This window comes from Mus musculus, chromosome 1 (assembly GCF_000001635.26).
Source record: "Mus musculus strain C57BL/6J chromosome 1, GRCm38.p6 C57BL/6J".
Taxonomy (NCBI): domain Eukaryota; kingdom Metazoa; phylum Chordata; class Mammalia; order Rodentia; family Muridae; genus Mus; species Mus musculus.
Window position 1 is genome coordinate 153,899,860 of NC_000067.6, and position 15,645 is coordinate 153,915,504.

At 47.2% G+C, this 15,645-nt stretch overlaps 1 protein-coding gene and 1 non-coding gene across 2 annotated transcripts; both read left to right on the forward strand.

Moving 5' to 3' along the window:
* The first annotated feature begins 66 nt into the window (after positions 1-66).
* Mir8114 (microRNA 8114) lies at positions 67-177 on the forward strand. The gene has a single exon (NR_106194.1). It is a non-coding gene; the product is annotated as a microRNA 8114 (primary transcript).
* On the forward strand, positions 70-9,864 carry Glul (glutamate-ammonia ligase (glutamine synthetase)). Its single transcript, NM_008131.4, has 7 exons — positions 70-200; positions 3,075-3,253; positions 4,678-4,839; positions 6,490-6,636; positions 7,161-7,288; positions 7,427-7,626; positions 8,005-9,864. Exons 2-7 carry the CDS (start codon positions 3,088-3,090, stop codon positions 8,321-8,323), a joined length of 1,122 nt encoding a protein of 373 aa, NP_032157.2. The 5' UTR covers positions 70-200; positions 3,075-3,087; the 3' UTR covers positions 8,324-9,864.
* Positions 9,865-15,645: the final 5,781 nt, after the last annotated feature.

The window sequence follows — 15,645 nt, forward strand, 5'->3', positions numbered from 1 at the left end:
GTTTCCTGGCCTAGGTCAGCCAATCAAGGCGACTGGGGGCGGGCACAAGCTGTCAATAAAAAGTACCGAGCAGCCAGCGACCCTGCAGAGCGGAGAATGGGAGTAGAGCAGAGTGTCTGAACAGCACGCTCACCCATCTCCTCTCCGCCTCGCTCTCCTGACCTGTTCACCCATCCATCATCCGGCCGGCCACCGCTCTGGTAAGCGCACGGAGGGTCCAGGAATGTACGGCCGCCCGGGCTGTGGGGTCGCACTCTACTTCCCAGCTCCAGTCAGCTGCTGTACGGAGCGGGATGCAGCGCTCGTGCCTCCCGCGTGTTTGCAGCGTGCGGCCCGGGCCGGCTCTGCTTGGTGTTCCTAGGACGCGCTGTGAGCCAAGCTCCGGGAAGGGCGGGGTTGCGGGTTGTTTTGATCTGTTCTATACTTGCGGCCGGAGGCGCCGCCCCGGGAGGCAGGCGCCGTTGGCTGGGGTTCACGCTGAGATGGGGGCTTTCCGGTGGTCCCAGCGGGAGAGGGTTCTTGCCTTAGGTGGGCGCAGGCGCCTTGATCCTCTCTTCCTGGCGGCGCATTTGGGGGGCGTCGTCACGCTGTGGGTGGTCTGGTTGAGGATGGTGGTCCTAAGCGTTGATGGCACCACTCCCCAGCTCCCAACGCCGTGTCCTAGGCCTTTACCATATGACCGAACAATGGAGAGCCGGAGCCCCGGAGTGGCCGGCGGGCTCCGCAGTGGAGAGGCCGCGCCAAGCGGAGGCAGCAGCGGCGCGCTGTGCCTCCCGCGGTCGCCCCACTCTCGCCACCCGGCCTCTACCCTCGCCGGGGTATGGCCCCCTGGGAGAGGCCTTGAGATCTACGCGGGCCCGAGGGTCGCGGCACCGACTTTCCGGACATTTTAGTGGGAAGGCTGCTTTCAAAGTGGATTGCCCCAACTCCTCCGGGGGCGGGAAGCGGGGATCCTCCCCCAGCCGCAAATACTCAAAGAAACCAACCATTGAAGACGTAGAAGATGGAGATTCTCGGTCCTCAGAGTCCCCTTCTAATACTTTAGGCTTCGTTGCCTACTCTGTGAACTCCGGGGAGAAGTCGAGGGTTAAGATTAAATCGCACCCGTCTTATTCCAGCACCTCCCCCTCCGAACGGTCTGGGTCCCCCACTCCATCGCCCTCGCCCAAAAAGCTCCGTTGCTTAGACCAGCGAGAAATCGAGAACGAGGAGAGGCATGAACACTGCTCTAAAAAGAGGAGGTCTAGAGAGTACAACCCCAGTGCATTTGATTCTCATTGGCTGGGGTGAGTAAAAGTCAGGGCGAAGGACCCCGGGTGCATCTGGCAACCCGCAGAAACTACTCAGAATTTTAAGAACCCATTCCACTTTGCACTACAGGGACACCAGTTGGTGCTATCTATGTACACTAGGCTGCTGGCACCCAGCTGGTCTCAGGGAACCAGGGCCAGAGGAGGAACTCAGGTTCCCCTAACAGTTCATTAATGCTGGATGTGTGTGTGTGGGGGGCGGGGGGCACGGCAGAGGAGGAAAGCTGATGAGTGGTGTAAATTGAAGCCATCTAGAATTACAATCCGGGCCTCTAAGTGGTGTAGGCAGAGGCTTTGGTTCTGCATCGGACTTGACAGCAGAGGCTCATCTGTTCCCCGGGGGAAGGGTGAGGCTTTTGGAGGGAGAGGCAGTTGTTTTCACTTGGGCAAACATGGACGGTTGCCCATAGAAACTTTGCCACTGTACTTCAGAAAGTTGCCCAAGTCATTGGAGGAGAACAATATGTTCCCTCTCCAGCTATCCGGGGAGATTAGGGAGGGAGGGGGGCATTTCCTCTTGTGTTTTGAGGCTGGTTTTTTGTAGCCTCACATTCATCGAAGATCTTGCCCCGACTCCTGTGGCTTGTAAACTTAGAAGTGGGATTTTTCTACGTACCAGAAAATATTATCCGGTGGGATCGTCAAATACTGTTAATTTTCACATTGAAATCTGTCTCTGGAGTAAGGCTTTTCACCACAGTAATGAAGTCAGCAGTTGAGGCCTGGTGTGGAGGGGGCATACCTTTAATCCCAGCTCTCAGGAGGCAGAGACTGGTAGATCCTCTGATTTTGAGGAAAGCTTGGTGTAAATAATGAGTAAGTAATTACTAGGACAGAGAGAGGGCTTGTTGAGATTTCTCTGTCTCAAAAAAAAAAAAAAAAAACCAAAAAACCAGTCAGCAGTGTGCTCCTTGGAGTATGGCTTTACTTTTTACCACCTTAGTGGTGGCAGATAATACAGGTCCTTTCTTTCTCCCAGGAATATGTTAGCCTTTAAAGTCTTACAGCTAGCCCTAGTATTTCATTGTGTAATCTAAAGATGGTGGTGGCATACACCTTTAATTCTAGCGTTCAGGATGCTGAGAGGGGCAGATCTAATTTGATTCTGAGGCTAGCCTGGTCGGCATAAGTTCCAGGGCTCCACAATGAGACTTTGTCTCAAATAAGTAGATAGTCTAAATGTAGGTATGTAGGGATTACAATGGGTTGTGTGTCCCTTAAGGTTGTTCCAAGAGCTGAGCGGTGGTGGCACATGCCTTTATTTAATCCCAGCACTTGGGAGGCAGAGGCAGGTGGATTTCTGAGTTCAAGGCCAGCCTGGTCTACAAAGTGAGCTCCAGGACAACCAGGGCCATTCAGAGAAACCCTGTCTCCAAAAAAAAAAAAAAAGGCTGTTCCAAAGAGTGGAAGACAAAGCAAGACTCAACAGTCAATTAGTCAAGTCTTTCTGTGGCAATAAGGTAGTTCTGTTGGTAGAATAAGATATTCTGTTAATGAACGTCTTGATATTTGTTCTCTCCTGCTAACATTTCTCAAGTTTAACGGTTATTAAAATCCCTTAACTAGTCCCCCTGAGGGGGCATGGTCCTTGTCTAATATAAAACTTTAAACCCCTTGAAAGCAGAGTGAATAATGCACCTTTGTGTGTGTCCAGTCCCAGAGGAGCGAGATCACCACGCACGCCAGCCTGATTCCCTTGCCGTCCCCTACAGTGGATCCCTTTGAATTCGATATTAATAAAATGCGATTTCTGTCTCTCTCCAGAACACCTTCCACCATGGCCACCTCAGCAAGTTCCCACTTGAACAAAGGCATCAAGCAAATGTACATGTCCCTGCCCCAGGGTGAGAAAGTCCAAGCCATGTATATCTGGGTTGATGGTACCGGAGAAGGACTGCGCTGCAAGACCCGTACCCTGGACTGTGAGCCCAAGTGTGTGGAAGGTGAGTGCCGGGGCGGAGTGTGCGCACGCCTGGGAGTGTACGCACAGCCTCGGATCCACCTTCCTTCTGTTTGGTTTGCAAGGCTTTTCAGACCTTAGTCAGTCACCCGTAAGTAAGCTGCTGCATAGTCTGGAGGCGCAGCAACAATGGAAGCCTTTCTTTAGATGGACTCTGGCGTGTGCTGGTACATTGAAGAAAAATACTGGGTCACGTTTGTGGGGGATGGGAGGCTGCTGTGTGCTAACCTGGCCAACCCCAGGAACCTAGTTTGAGAGGACTGGTGTAACTGGAATATGCTATCTAGTTTATAGAACAGTCGGTCTCAACCCTTCCTAATGCTTCCACCATTTAATAAGGCTAGTGTTGTGGCAACCACCAACCATAAAATGGTTTTTGCCGCTACTTTATAATTGTATATACTTCTAAGTTTATTTTAGTTGTAGCCTGTGTTTCTCAGCATAGACCAAGTAAGCCATAGCTGCTCAGGAGAGGGGTGGCCCCCTCACCATCTACCTGGCTTAGGATGGGTTACTCTTCCAAGGATGTTTCTGTTTGAGTGAACGAGTGACCAGATAACAGAGCATGGATTGTATACTTGGTACTTGGCAGAGTGTGGGTAGGTTCTTCAGTCTCTGCTTTCTGAGAACTCAGAGGTAACTGGAGAGTCAAACCCGACCACTAAGACAGTAGGGAAAAGACCAAGCAAGCGGTGGGGAAGCAACTGTTTATATACAAGCATAACTTGAAGTACAACAGTTGGACCTGTGGGGAATGGGAGAAGGGAGATGATGATGGCCTAGAGGAGGAGGTGGGGTTTTTTTGTTTGTTTTGGGTTTTGTCCTGTGTGTGTCTGACACACTGGAAGTGATACCAGAGTACACAGGAGACTTGCACAGAGAGGACTGGTTTTCTGCTCAGGTGGCTCTTGGGATGCAGTGCTCTGGGGACTCTCAGGTCAGGAGAAACTGGGATAGGTGACAGCGATAGGTGACGTCAGGTTATCCCTGATGTAGATGCAGTCACATGCACCTCACTCCTCATAAAGACAAAGTGGTGGTGAGCAACGAAAGGATGAGTAAGAGGCTGACCGTCTTCTTAGCGTGTGCACTAAAAACTTTTAAAACTGTATGTATATGGGTGTGTATGTGCGCGCGCGCACGCGCGCTCCATGTGCTCAGTGCCAGCAGAAATCAAAGAGTGAGGACCGCAGGAACTGAAGTTACAGACAGTTGTGGGCTTTCATGTGATTGAGAGCTCTTGTTGCTCTCACCGATCTGGGTTCAGTTAACAACACCCACATAGTGGCTCACAACCATCTGTAACTCTCAATTCCGGGAGATCCAACCCTCCTCGTCTGGCTTCTTCCTGCAGGCTCAAATAACACGTTTAAAGTTAATTTAATTTTCTATCTTTGTCTTGCCCAGAGTTACCTGAGTGGAACTTTGATGGCTCTAGTACCTTTCAGTCTGAAGGCTCCAACAGCGACATGTACCTCCATCCTGTTGCCATGTTTCGAGACCCCTTCCGCAAAGACCCCAACAAGCTGGTGCTATGTGAAGTTTTCAAGTATAACCGGAAACCTGCAGGCAAGTATGGGATGGGTGTGGCTGGCTGTAAATCCTGAAACTCTAGGGAGGTGACATTCTCAATGAATTGAGAAGCCGCTCTCTAAGAACGTAGGGATGGCAGGGTGGCTATTCTACCCTGAACTTTCCTGTTGGGAACAGTGTGCTCAATCCTTTCTTCCATGGTTCCTTTTATTGTTTGTATAGTGTTGGCTCTTCTGTCTGTTTGCTGACGGGCAACCTCTACCTGCTGATCTAAAAGCCTGTGTTTAAAAGTTCTGTAGTTTTTGAATTTAAATACTAGATCTACCACTGTTCTACCTGCTTTTTTTTCTTCTGAATTGTGTGTGCTGTATGTGGAGAGCATGCGTCGGAGAGCATGCCTTGCTGGGTGCGTGGACGTCAACGGGCAGCGTTGGAGTTGGTTGTCTCCTGCCTGTTTATGTGAGCTCTGGAGGTGGAACTCAGGTTGCCAGGCTCGAGTGGCAACACCTTTACCCACTGAGCCGTCTCAGTAGTCTTCTCTGATAAGAGCCCATCCCGAAGTCATTGGAAGATCACATGAATGACCGTGTGCCACAATCACTTGGGAGTACTGCACGTTAACTATCGGTTACTATTTTATGCCAGACAGCTTGTTGAGTCTGAATACTCACAAGTATGAGCATCGAGACTTCGGGATGTGCATTTACCCTGCCTGCACATGCGTGGAGTTTAGTTTGCACTGTGCTATCCATCTCCGTTTTCAGATAGCTTTGAACCTGGGGAAGTCTCACTTCTGTGAAATATCTTCTAGCAATGCCAGTAAGGCTTGGTGGCCCTGGGCCTTCAGTGCTTCTGTTTCAAAAGGCAGTAGCATTATTGGTAAAAGGTGTGCTCTGTGCCTGTCCTGTCACCTGGGTGTGCCACCTAACACCCTCTCTTGGGGTTTCATTTTCTTATTTGTGAAAATGAAGGTTTTTTTGGTTTGTTTTTTTTTGTTTTTTTTTTTCCAAGACAGAGTTTCTCTGTGTAGCCCTGGCTGTCCTGGAACTCACTCTGTAGACCAGGCTGGCCTTGAACTCAGAAATCTGCCTGCCTCTGCCTCCCAAGTGCTGGGATCAAAGGTGTGCGCCACCATGCCCTGCCAAAATGAAGGTTGTTAATACCTTAGACTCAGATGGTTATTTTTTTTCTAGCTTGGGAATTGTTTTCAGCTATACTCATATATAATTATATGTCTGTATGTCTGTCTACCTATCTACTTTTGTACCAGTCATAACTGTAAAACTTAGCACTTAAACTCACCTGGCATGTGAACCTAATGGACAAATTATTCTCAATAACAGATCTGGCCTTCAGTGTCTGAGACACTAGGGAATACATCTGACAACTAGAAGCAGTTGTCCTGTGAATCTGAGAATGAGTGCCTGGCGTGTGGTGTTGGGATGGTGGCCAGCATGCAGATAGGGTGACCACTTGCTCGGATTCCATTCCCATGATGCTGCGTGGCTGACTTTAATTATAAAAAAGTCTATTAGCCATTTCCTGCAAATGGACAATTATCACTTCTTCCATTTTCCTTGGTGATAAAACATGGTGGTTAGGCCTGGGTCAGTCTCTCCTGTGACCAGCACTGGAGCTGTGTGAGAGGGCTCTAGTCCTGATGGCATGTTGATTCTTTATTTCTAGAGACCAACTTGAGGCACATCTGTAAACGGATAATGGACATGGTGAGCAACCAGCACCCCTGGTTTGGAATGGAGCAGGAATATACTCTTATGGGAACAGACGGCCACCCATTTGGTTGGCCTTCCAATGGCTTCCCTGGACCCCAAGGTACGTCCCACTGGGTAAAGGGTGAAACTTCCTCCCCTAAGTTGTTACTGTCCAGGAAATCCCCTTCCCCAGAGATAGGTGCAATCCTGAAATGAGAAAATGGAGACCAGCAGCAGAATCTTAACAGTAGACCGACCTTGCATCCCTCACATCCAGAGGTGGTTAGAATTTAAAGTGACAGAGAGTGGTGAGATGGCTCAGTGGTTACCCACCAGGCCTGACAACCTGAATCTCCTCCTGGGACCCATTTGGTAGAAGGCAAGAAATGACTCCCTCAAGTTAGCCTCTGACCATACTGTAAATATGCAAGTACACACAAAACTAATGAAAAGCCACTCAAAAAAAGCAAGCAGGGCCTCTACCGAGGCCGAGGCAAAGAAGGAATGACCTAAATTCTCCCGCCTGCAGCTGAAGGCAGGACTAGTGACTCAGGAAAGCAGGTTTAGGCCCTCCTAGTTTTGGGCTTTGGGGTTTCCTGGATTCCCTGACTGACTCTTCCCTGCTGTGTCTTGAACCTCCTTCAGGCCCGTATTACTGCGGTGTGGGAGCAGACAAGGCCTACGGCAGGGACATCGTGGAGGCTCACTACCGGGCCTGCTTGTATGCTGGAGTCAAGATTACGGGGACAAATGCGGAGGTTATGCCTGCCCAGGTAAATGGTGCCCATCTTTTTCCTCCTCTCTGAAGACCTGGGTAGGTAGGCACATGGGGACTTCGGGCTAGCAGGGGTGGATCACAAAGTGGGGCAATCACAGAGGGTGGATCTTAAAGGTCAACTTTTTCTCTCTAGTGGGAATTCCAGATAGGACCCTGTGAGGGGATCCGAATGGGAGATCATCTTTGGATAGCCCGTTTTATCTTGCATCGGGTGTGCGAAGACTTTGGGGTGATAGCAACCTTTGACCCCAAGCCCATTCCAGGGAACTGGAATGGTGCAGGCTGCCATACCAACTTCAGCACCAAGGCCATGCGGGAGGAGAATGGTCTGAAGTAAGTACCTTCCTTTGGAGCCGTCTGTATTCTCATGGGGTAGAAGGGCTTTGGGTACTCACAAGGCTGTACGTACATGCCTAGCTCTGCATATTTGTTCTAAGCCTGTCAGTTTGTGCCTGTTGGAGAGGCGATAGGGTAAATACTTTAGGAATAGAATTGACAGAAAAGCATTCGAACTAAGTAAAAATACAAGCAAATGGGAAACTTAATTCTTACTGGTGGGAAGAGGCGAGTGATTGGGGGTCTTTCCATCCAGTGGATAATTTGCACTGCATGTTAAAGACTGGCCTGAGGGAGACAGTGCCTTCTTTCTTCTGGGATTCATGCCCGCTCCCATCCTTGTCGATGGACCCTCATCTTCACTGTTTCCACTAGGTGCATTGAGGAGGCCATTGACAAACTGAGCAAGAGGCACCAGTACCACATTCGCGCCTACGATCCCAAGGGGGGCCTGGACAACGCCCGGCGTCTGACTGGATTCCACGAAACCTCCAACATCAACGACTTTTCTGCCGGTGTTGCCAACCGCGGTGCCAGTATCCGCATTCCCCGGACTGTCGGCCAGGAGAAGAAGGGCTACTTTGAAGACCGTCGGCCTTCTGCCAATTGTGACCCCTATGCGGTGACAGAAGCCATCGTCCGCACGTGTCTCCTCAACGAAACAGGCGACGAACCCTTCCAATACAAGAACTAAGTGGACTAGACTTCCAGTGATCCCTCTCCCAGCTCTTCCCTTTCCCAGTTGTCCCCACTGTAACTCAAAAGGATGGAATACCAAGGTCTTTTTATTCCTCGTGCCCAGTTAATCTTGCTTTTGTTGGTCAGAATAGAGGGGTCAGGTTCTTAATCTCTACACACCAACCCTTTCTTTCCTATCTAGCTTTCTAGTAGGGAGCGGGAGGGGGGAGGGGAAGGGTAACCCACTGCTTCATCTCATCGGGTATGCATGTCCGGTAGGCATAGCTGTCACAAAGCGGGTGTACTTATGGTGAAAGAGGACATTTTTTTTTTCTTCAGGATAGTTGAAAGGGCAGGCCCAACGGCTGAGATTGACATTTCCACTGTTGGTAGAGAGCTGTTATTTCTAAAGGGGAAACCAGCTTTCTGTTCCAAATGGAAGTTAGGTGAGGAGTTGAAGGTTGGTTTCTTGCGCTGTGCTTCCTTGGCTTGGGGGAGGGGGCATCCGTCCCCCTCTGTGTGAACACAGCTCACCGCGTCACCTGATGGATGGCCCTACTGTGAAGGAAGAAAAAAGTTGGCATTTCTTGGTCCTCCGTTCATAACACAAAGCAGAGTAGTATTTTTATATTTAAATGTTAAAAACAAAAAAGTTATATATATATGGATGTGTGGATGTATGTCTTTCTAATTGAGAGAACCATCCTATTCACTGGGTGCCAAGTTTGAGTGATGAGGGGCTTGGCTTAGAAGTGAGGCTCCCTTGAGGTAGGGGTGAGGATGCAGTACCGGGAAAGTTGGTTATCTTGGGGTCTCAGCTTCATTACTGCTTAGGGTTTCCCTGCCCACTCTGCAGGAGCAGATGTTGGACAGGTAGCCAGTGGGATGCCACTGCTTGCCACCACCTGTCCCCAGGCTTAGGTTTAGGGGATGCGTATACTTACTCCACACACGAGTTAGAAGTATGAGTTGGCTGGTCAACTTGAACACTGTTACTGATGGGTGGGTGGGTGGGGGTTTACTGGGGTTATTTTTTTGGTGGGATTAGCATGTCACTAAAGCGGGCCTTTTGATATATTAAGTTTTTTAAAAGCAAAACAAGTTTAGATTTTAATCAGATTTGTAGGGTTTCTAACTTTACAGAATTGCCTGTTTGTTTCAATGTCTCCCTCCACTTGGCTCTTAGGGGAATTAAGGACAGGCCTAGAGTTAAAACACTTGTCTCCTAGTGTCACCTCTGCCAGCAGACTGTTACTTTCCTTCTGAAAAAGCCAATAGTCTTTTTTTTTTTCTTTTATAGTAAACACACCCCCACCTCCATCCCAGCCTGTTGCCCTTCAGTTTTCTGGTTGTTTGTGTCGGCAGCGGGCCAACTGTGGTTTCTCTCTTGCCATGATGACTTCTAATTGCCATGTATAGTATGTTCGGTTAGATAACTCACTGTAAACAGACTGTAACTGCCAGGCAGCGCTTATAAATCAACCTAACATTTATAAGATTTCCTCTGACTTGTTTCTTTGTGGTTCCCAAAAAAAAAAAAAAAACCTCAAAAATTAAGTGCTATTTCATTCCTTCTTTCTCTATCAAAAGAAAGGGAAGGGGGGTGGTTCTTGTTTACGGACAAAATGTGCTTATCTGTACTTATGCTTTTAAGATGAAGTCACGTTGACGAGATATTTTGAGACGGGGTCCTAGTGTCCGGCCTTTAACTTGAAAGTTCTTGCTCCAGAGTAGGCAATTCCCAGTTTCATGTTAGGTCTTACATTTTGAAAGCAGTGTTGTCTAACAGTTCAGACTCAAGGATCATGCTATCAAGTGACACAAAATAAGACACAGATACTTTAAGGTCTTGCGTTGGGCCTGGCCACTTTCACGGCTGCCCTCAGCTCTGGGTGACTAGGCTGCTAGAATTTCCTGGCAAATGGGAACCTCTGTTTCACTTCCGGTGCCAGGGCTTGGTTTATCGAACACTGACAGTCCTGGCTTATCAGGATATTTAATACAGCGTGGTACAGTGTATTAGCTGCCCCTGTTCTTGAGTTCTTCCTCGGTCCAGCTGCTGGGAGCTATCTACACAGTAGGTTTGCTCGCCTATTGAAGCCGCTGAAGGCCGTTACACTTGGGGCATTGGCTTGTCCTAGATTTTAATTAACCAAACACTAGGTTCCGTGGAGTTCTCTGTTTTATCCTGGTTTTCCCTGAGTTGTCCAGCCTAGGTTCTCAGGCTTCAGGACAACCAAGACATTTGTGGACCACTGAACCTGGGTTCCAAACCTCCATGTTTACACTTCATGCTCAGCTCCCTAGAATTTCCAGTTTGGGACTCATCCCGGGCTGGGCTTGAAGTCTTGATCTGGATCCTACATTGTGCCACCAAGCCTGGCTGAGTCCTTACTGTGTCCTGTTGCTGTTTAAGCATTTTCCTCACTAAGCTAAAAGAGGCGCTTCCTCTTTCACGGTGCTTCTGTGCATATGCCCAGATAGTAGAAAGTAGCTATCCAGAGCATATACTAGCTCCGCTGTTGCTGGTTTGTGATGGTATCTCTGCGTATCCCTGGCTGGCCTGAATCTTCAAGATCTGCCAGGTTCTGCCTCCCAAGTCCCCCACTGTTGCTGTTGTGGGCAACAGTAATTTAGTAGAGACTGTTGGAACAGATCTTAAAGTGACAGTTTTCTCCAAGCGAGCATTCTCTTATAAAGTAAATATAAACCTAGTAGCTTATAAACCTGCTAGTCTGGCGTGATTGCCCTCCTACTGTAGAGATGGCTCATCAGTTAAAAAGCACTTGCTGCTCTTTCGAGGACCCTAGCTCAAACAGCATGAAACAAACCACTTGTAACTCCAGTTCCAGGGGAGCTGGTGCCCATCTGGCTTTCTTGAGAGTTGGGCATGCAAACGACACCTATACATACATGCCAGCATTGCACTCAACATACACACACAGAGATTTTTTTTTAAGTGCCCTCTTCTACTCTCAGAATCTTCCTAGTCTTCATGTTAAAATAAATATTTGTCCACCTTTTCCCTCCCAGTGGCTGTTTCCCTGGGTCATCCACAGGACCTGAGTCCTTTTCATTGTTTTGTAGCCGATTGCAGCCAGTTCTCTTCTCAAGGTTACTTGAAAAGAAATCCTAACTTAATAGGATCAGGATTCCAGGTGGGAAGTATTTCCTTCTCCACCCTGGAACCTAGAATTACATCTGCTCTCCCGGTCAGAGTTCAATCCCCTTACATTTCTAAGGTTTTTGTTTTTTTTTTTAATTGCTCATTTAACAGACCCAGTTACTTGATAACTGTATCAGTGATAGATTAAACAGAATGAGGGGCTATATTAAACAATATTTGCCAAACTTTCAGCCTTAAAGAGACGGATGTGGGCTCTGGCTCAATGGAGTAACGCCCTGGGGTGTGTGAGGTCCCAGTTGTCTCAGTATACTCTTTAAACTCGACTTCCCAAAGCGGGAGTTTAGCTGTTAGATGCTTGCCTAGCAAGCAGAAAGCTATGTAAATCAGGTATAAGGTGGTGCATGTCTGTACTCTCAGCCCATCCAAAAGTTCATTTCAAAGTTGTTTTCCACTACGTAGCCAGTTTGAGGCCAGCCTGGGCTACCTCAGACTCTCTCTCTCTCTCTCTCTCTCTCTCTCTTAGAGATTTGTGTACTTTTTTGTATATGAGTACACATCCTGCTCTCTTTAGACACACCAGAAGAGGACATCAGATCTCATTACAGATGGTTGTGAACCATCATGTGGTTGCTGGGAATTGAACTCAGGACCCCTGGAAGAGCAGTCTTACCTGCTGAGTCATCTCTCCAGCCCTCAGACACTCTTTCAAGACAAAACAAGTGTTTAGTGTCATGTCAGTTGCGAGGTAGGAACTAAAGGCATCCATCACAAGTGCACAGAGTTTTAAGGTGTGTCTTAGCATGTGAAAGTCAGAGCTGTGTGTCTGAGAAGGACGGAACACATAGGTACAGAGTTTGACCTGATGCTTTGGGCTGGTGCTCCAGATAGCTCGCCCAAAGTTTCACAACTCCAGCTCCTGCTGACCTACCTGTTCCAGTGCAGCGTGAAGTCTAGAGAGTAAGGTGCTATCCCTGGAGCAGATGCTTCACTCAGAAGGGCTTTGAAGTAAATCTTCTGGGACCAGCTTCCCTTCCACCAGGTCTCCAGACCTGTCTGTGTTGCCGGCAGAGTTTACTTTTGTGGTCTGTTTGTCTTAGGGTTTCTATTCCTGCACAAACATCATGACCAAGAAGCAAGTTGGGGAGGAAAGGGTTTTTTCCGCTTACACTTCCACATTGCTGTTCATCACCAAAGGAAGTTTCTACTGGAACTCAAGCAGGTCAGGAAGCAGGAGCTGATGCAGAGGCCATGGAGGGATGTTACTTACTGGCTTCCTTCCCCTGGCTTGCTCAGCCTGCTCTTTTATAGAACCAAGACTACTAGCACTACCCACAGTTGACCCTCTCAACCACCCTTGATTACTAATTGAGAAAATGCCTTACAGCTGGATCTCATGGAGGCCTTTCCTTAAGGGAGGCTCCTTTCTCTGTGATAACTCCAGCTTGTGTCAAGTTGACACACAAAACCAGCCAGTACAATGTTTAAGGATTAGTCAGTTTTGTGAGCTTTTTTAAAGTCTGCCATTCTGCTGGGTGGTAGTGAAACCTAGAGGCCACAGTTGTCTGGCTGAGTAATAAGCTTAAAGGATCAAACTTGCTAATTTCCACTACCAACATTATGACCCTACTGAATAAGCCTGTGTAGAGGGAAAAGAATGTCTGCTTGCGTTTGAATCTGGCTGTAATCAAGCTGCCATGAGCTTTATGTTGCTTCAAGGGTTATAACTAATAGAAAGCGGCCATGCTCCATAAACCCCCAAAGAATGCAAGCAAATTGCTACTGTAAACAAAGTGAGCAGATTAGGGACTTGACCCTTTATAGCCTTAGGTCAATCATCATTAACAAACATAATTAATAAGCACTAAAAGCATCTGAAGAATAAAGGCAACTCACATTTTATATATGCAGACAAATGCATGTGTGCATATGCACATATCAAATTGGTGAGAGCATATATATATATATATATATATATATATATATATATATGGGGGGGTGTGTTTATATGTGCTATATACACACATTAATTATATGGTACTGCTCCTATGTCTTAGGGTTTTACTGCTGTAAACAGATACCATGACCAATTGGGGCTGGCTTACAGGTTCAGAGGTTCAGTCCATTATCATCAAGGCAGGAGCATGATAATGTCCATGCAGGCATGGTACAGACATGGCTGAGAGTTCTACATCTTCATCTGAGGGCTGCTAGCAGAATATTGACTGCTTTAGGATAACTCCTTTGTGACTACTACCATTCTGCCTTATTGACATTAGAGTCACTCAAGATACTGCCCAAGATTTAATAAATTATATATTAAATTAATATATTATCTATAATATGTTGTTTATTTATATAATATAATACATTATATAATACATTACATAATTATGAGCTATGATATTTTAATTAAATATATTTATAATGTATAATGATATAGTAAATAATAAAATGATAAATAAAAATGGAGTGGGTGGGAATATAATCCAGTTTATATTTCCCTAGCAGGCAGGAAGCAATGGGCACCACATTAAAAAAAAGAAAGAAATTCCAAAGTGCTGTGAAGTGCCTGAACCAGGACTCAGGATGTGGAGACAAGGCTCAAAAGTTCAAGTTCATGCTGGGCTACATAGTCAGTTAGAGGTCAGCCTTGGCTACACGAGACCCTGTCTAAACCAACCAAACACACAAGCAGACTGAGGCCCAACTTTGGCCCTATTTGATGTTTTGGTGAGAGCTTGTCACTGAGGAGTAGGGGTGGCCAATGAAGGAAAATTCTTTCTCTTCCTCTTCTTTACTTCCCCTTCCTCTTCTGCCCTGTTCTTAGGGTTTGCACATTTCTTTGACACTACCAAGGAGGATACAGGCTAATCTTCAAATGATTGTGTGGGCCATTTTGGCAGAGAGTAAGACAATATCATATTGGGGAGAGAGGGGACTTTTACACACGAGTCCACACGAGTCTTGTCTCTGGGAAGGAGCTTGCGATCCAACTGGAGCTAAATTTAGAAACACAATTTTGTAAGAGAAGACTCCGATCAGAGCTTCCTTGTAGGAGCTTCCCAAACAAGCTCGTTCCTAATCGAATTTAAGGCCTAGAAACTGCCAACCTATTAATGCTTCTATAAATACACTTGGGGCTGACTACTCAGCCAAGGAAAACTTTAATAAGGTGAACACAAACTGTCAGAGAAAGGTTATTACCAGTACCCCTGGAAGTATATACAAAGCAGGGAAAGGGTATATAGAGGGGCGGGGGCAGTTAATGCACAGGTATTAATGGTCTCTGGTATTAATGGTGTATGCTTGAGCCCTCGAACTTAATGTCAGTTATCTTGCCCAGAATAGAGTTCTTCGTCTCCTTGATTCCAAATGTGGTTATTGATCTATTAACTGACTAATTCCTACAAAAACTGGTAAAATCCTTGTAGATTCTGACTGTGGTAAGCCAGAACGCACGCACACACACCCCCCCTCCTCAATTCCTTCTAGATTTAGAATTCCATTCCATGAGCCATCACACCCACACTGCAAAGAAACCGTTGGATCAAATTTGTGTTTTGGAAGAAAAGAATGCTCTTCCAATTTATCATGCTGTGTTCCTTTGGGGGCGAGGGAAAACCCTTTATGAGCTAGTATCTTCTGTTAGCAGGAAAGGGAGTATATGACCACGGGCGCTCTGATGAATTTCCTTCAGGGAGGTCCATTCCCTGCACCCCCCCAACTCTGCCTCTCTGTGCTGTAGGAATTTCCTAAACAAGCCAGAGCGCTAACCCAGCACTTTCCATCTCTGAGGAATCTATATCATCTATATCATTGATTGAATCATTATGTGTTTCTTGCACGCACCCGACTCGACCAGCAAGAACGACACTGCAACAGGATCCTTCTGCACACGTTTATTGGGAGAGCTTGATTGCAGAGGCGAAGAGACCCCGAGCCCAGAACTGGTGCTGCTTATATAGGCCTAGGAGAGGCGTGTCTCACACCCGGATTGGTTATGCACTAAGCCTCATTTGTATGTTCCTCATCTGATTGGCTACTCTCTCTCTCTCTCTCTCTCTCTCTCTCTCTCTCTCTCTCTCTGTACCTCACAGAGCCTCATTATCATAGCTCATTTGCATGTCTCACATCGGATTGGTTATACTCTCAAAGCCTCATTATCATGCCCGGGCCAGGCAGTGTCTTTGCAAAAAACTTTACTGCATATG

Coding starts and splice junctions, on each gene's coding strand:
- Glul (NM_008131.4), top strand. CDS start 3,088: ATGGCCACCTCAGCAAGTTCCCACTTGAACAAAGGCATCAAGCAAATG. Junction 6,637..7,160: donor TGGCTTCCCTGGACCCCAAG/GTACGTCCCACT, acceptor AACCTCCTTCAG/GCCCGTATTACTGCGGTGTG. Junction 7,289..7,426: donor CGGAGGTTATGCCTGCCCAG/GTAAATGGTGCC, acceptor TTTTCTCTCTAG/TGGGAATTCCAGATAGGACC.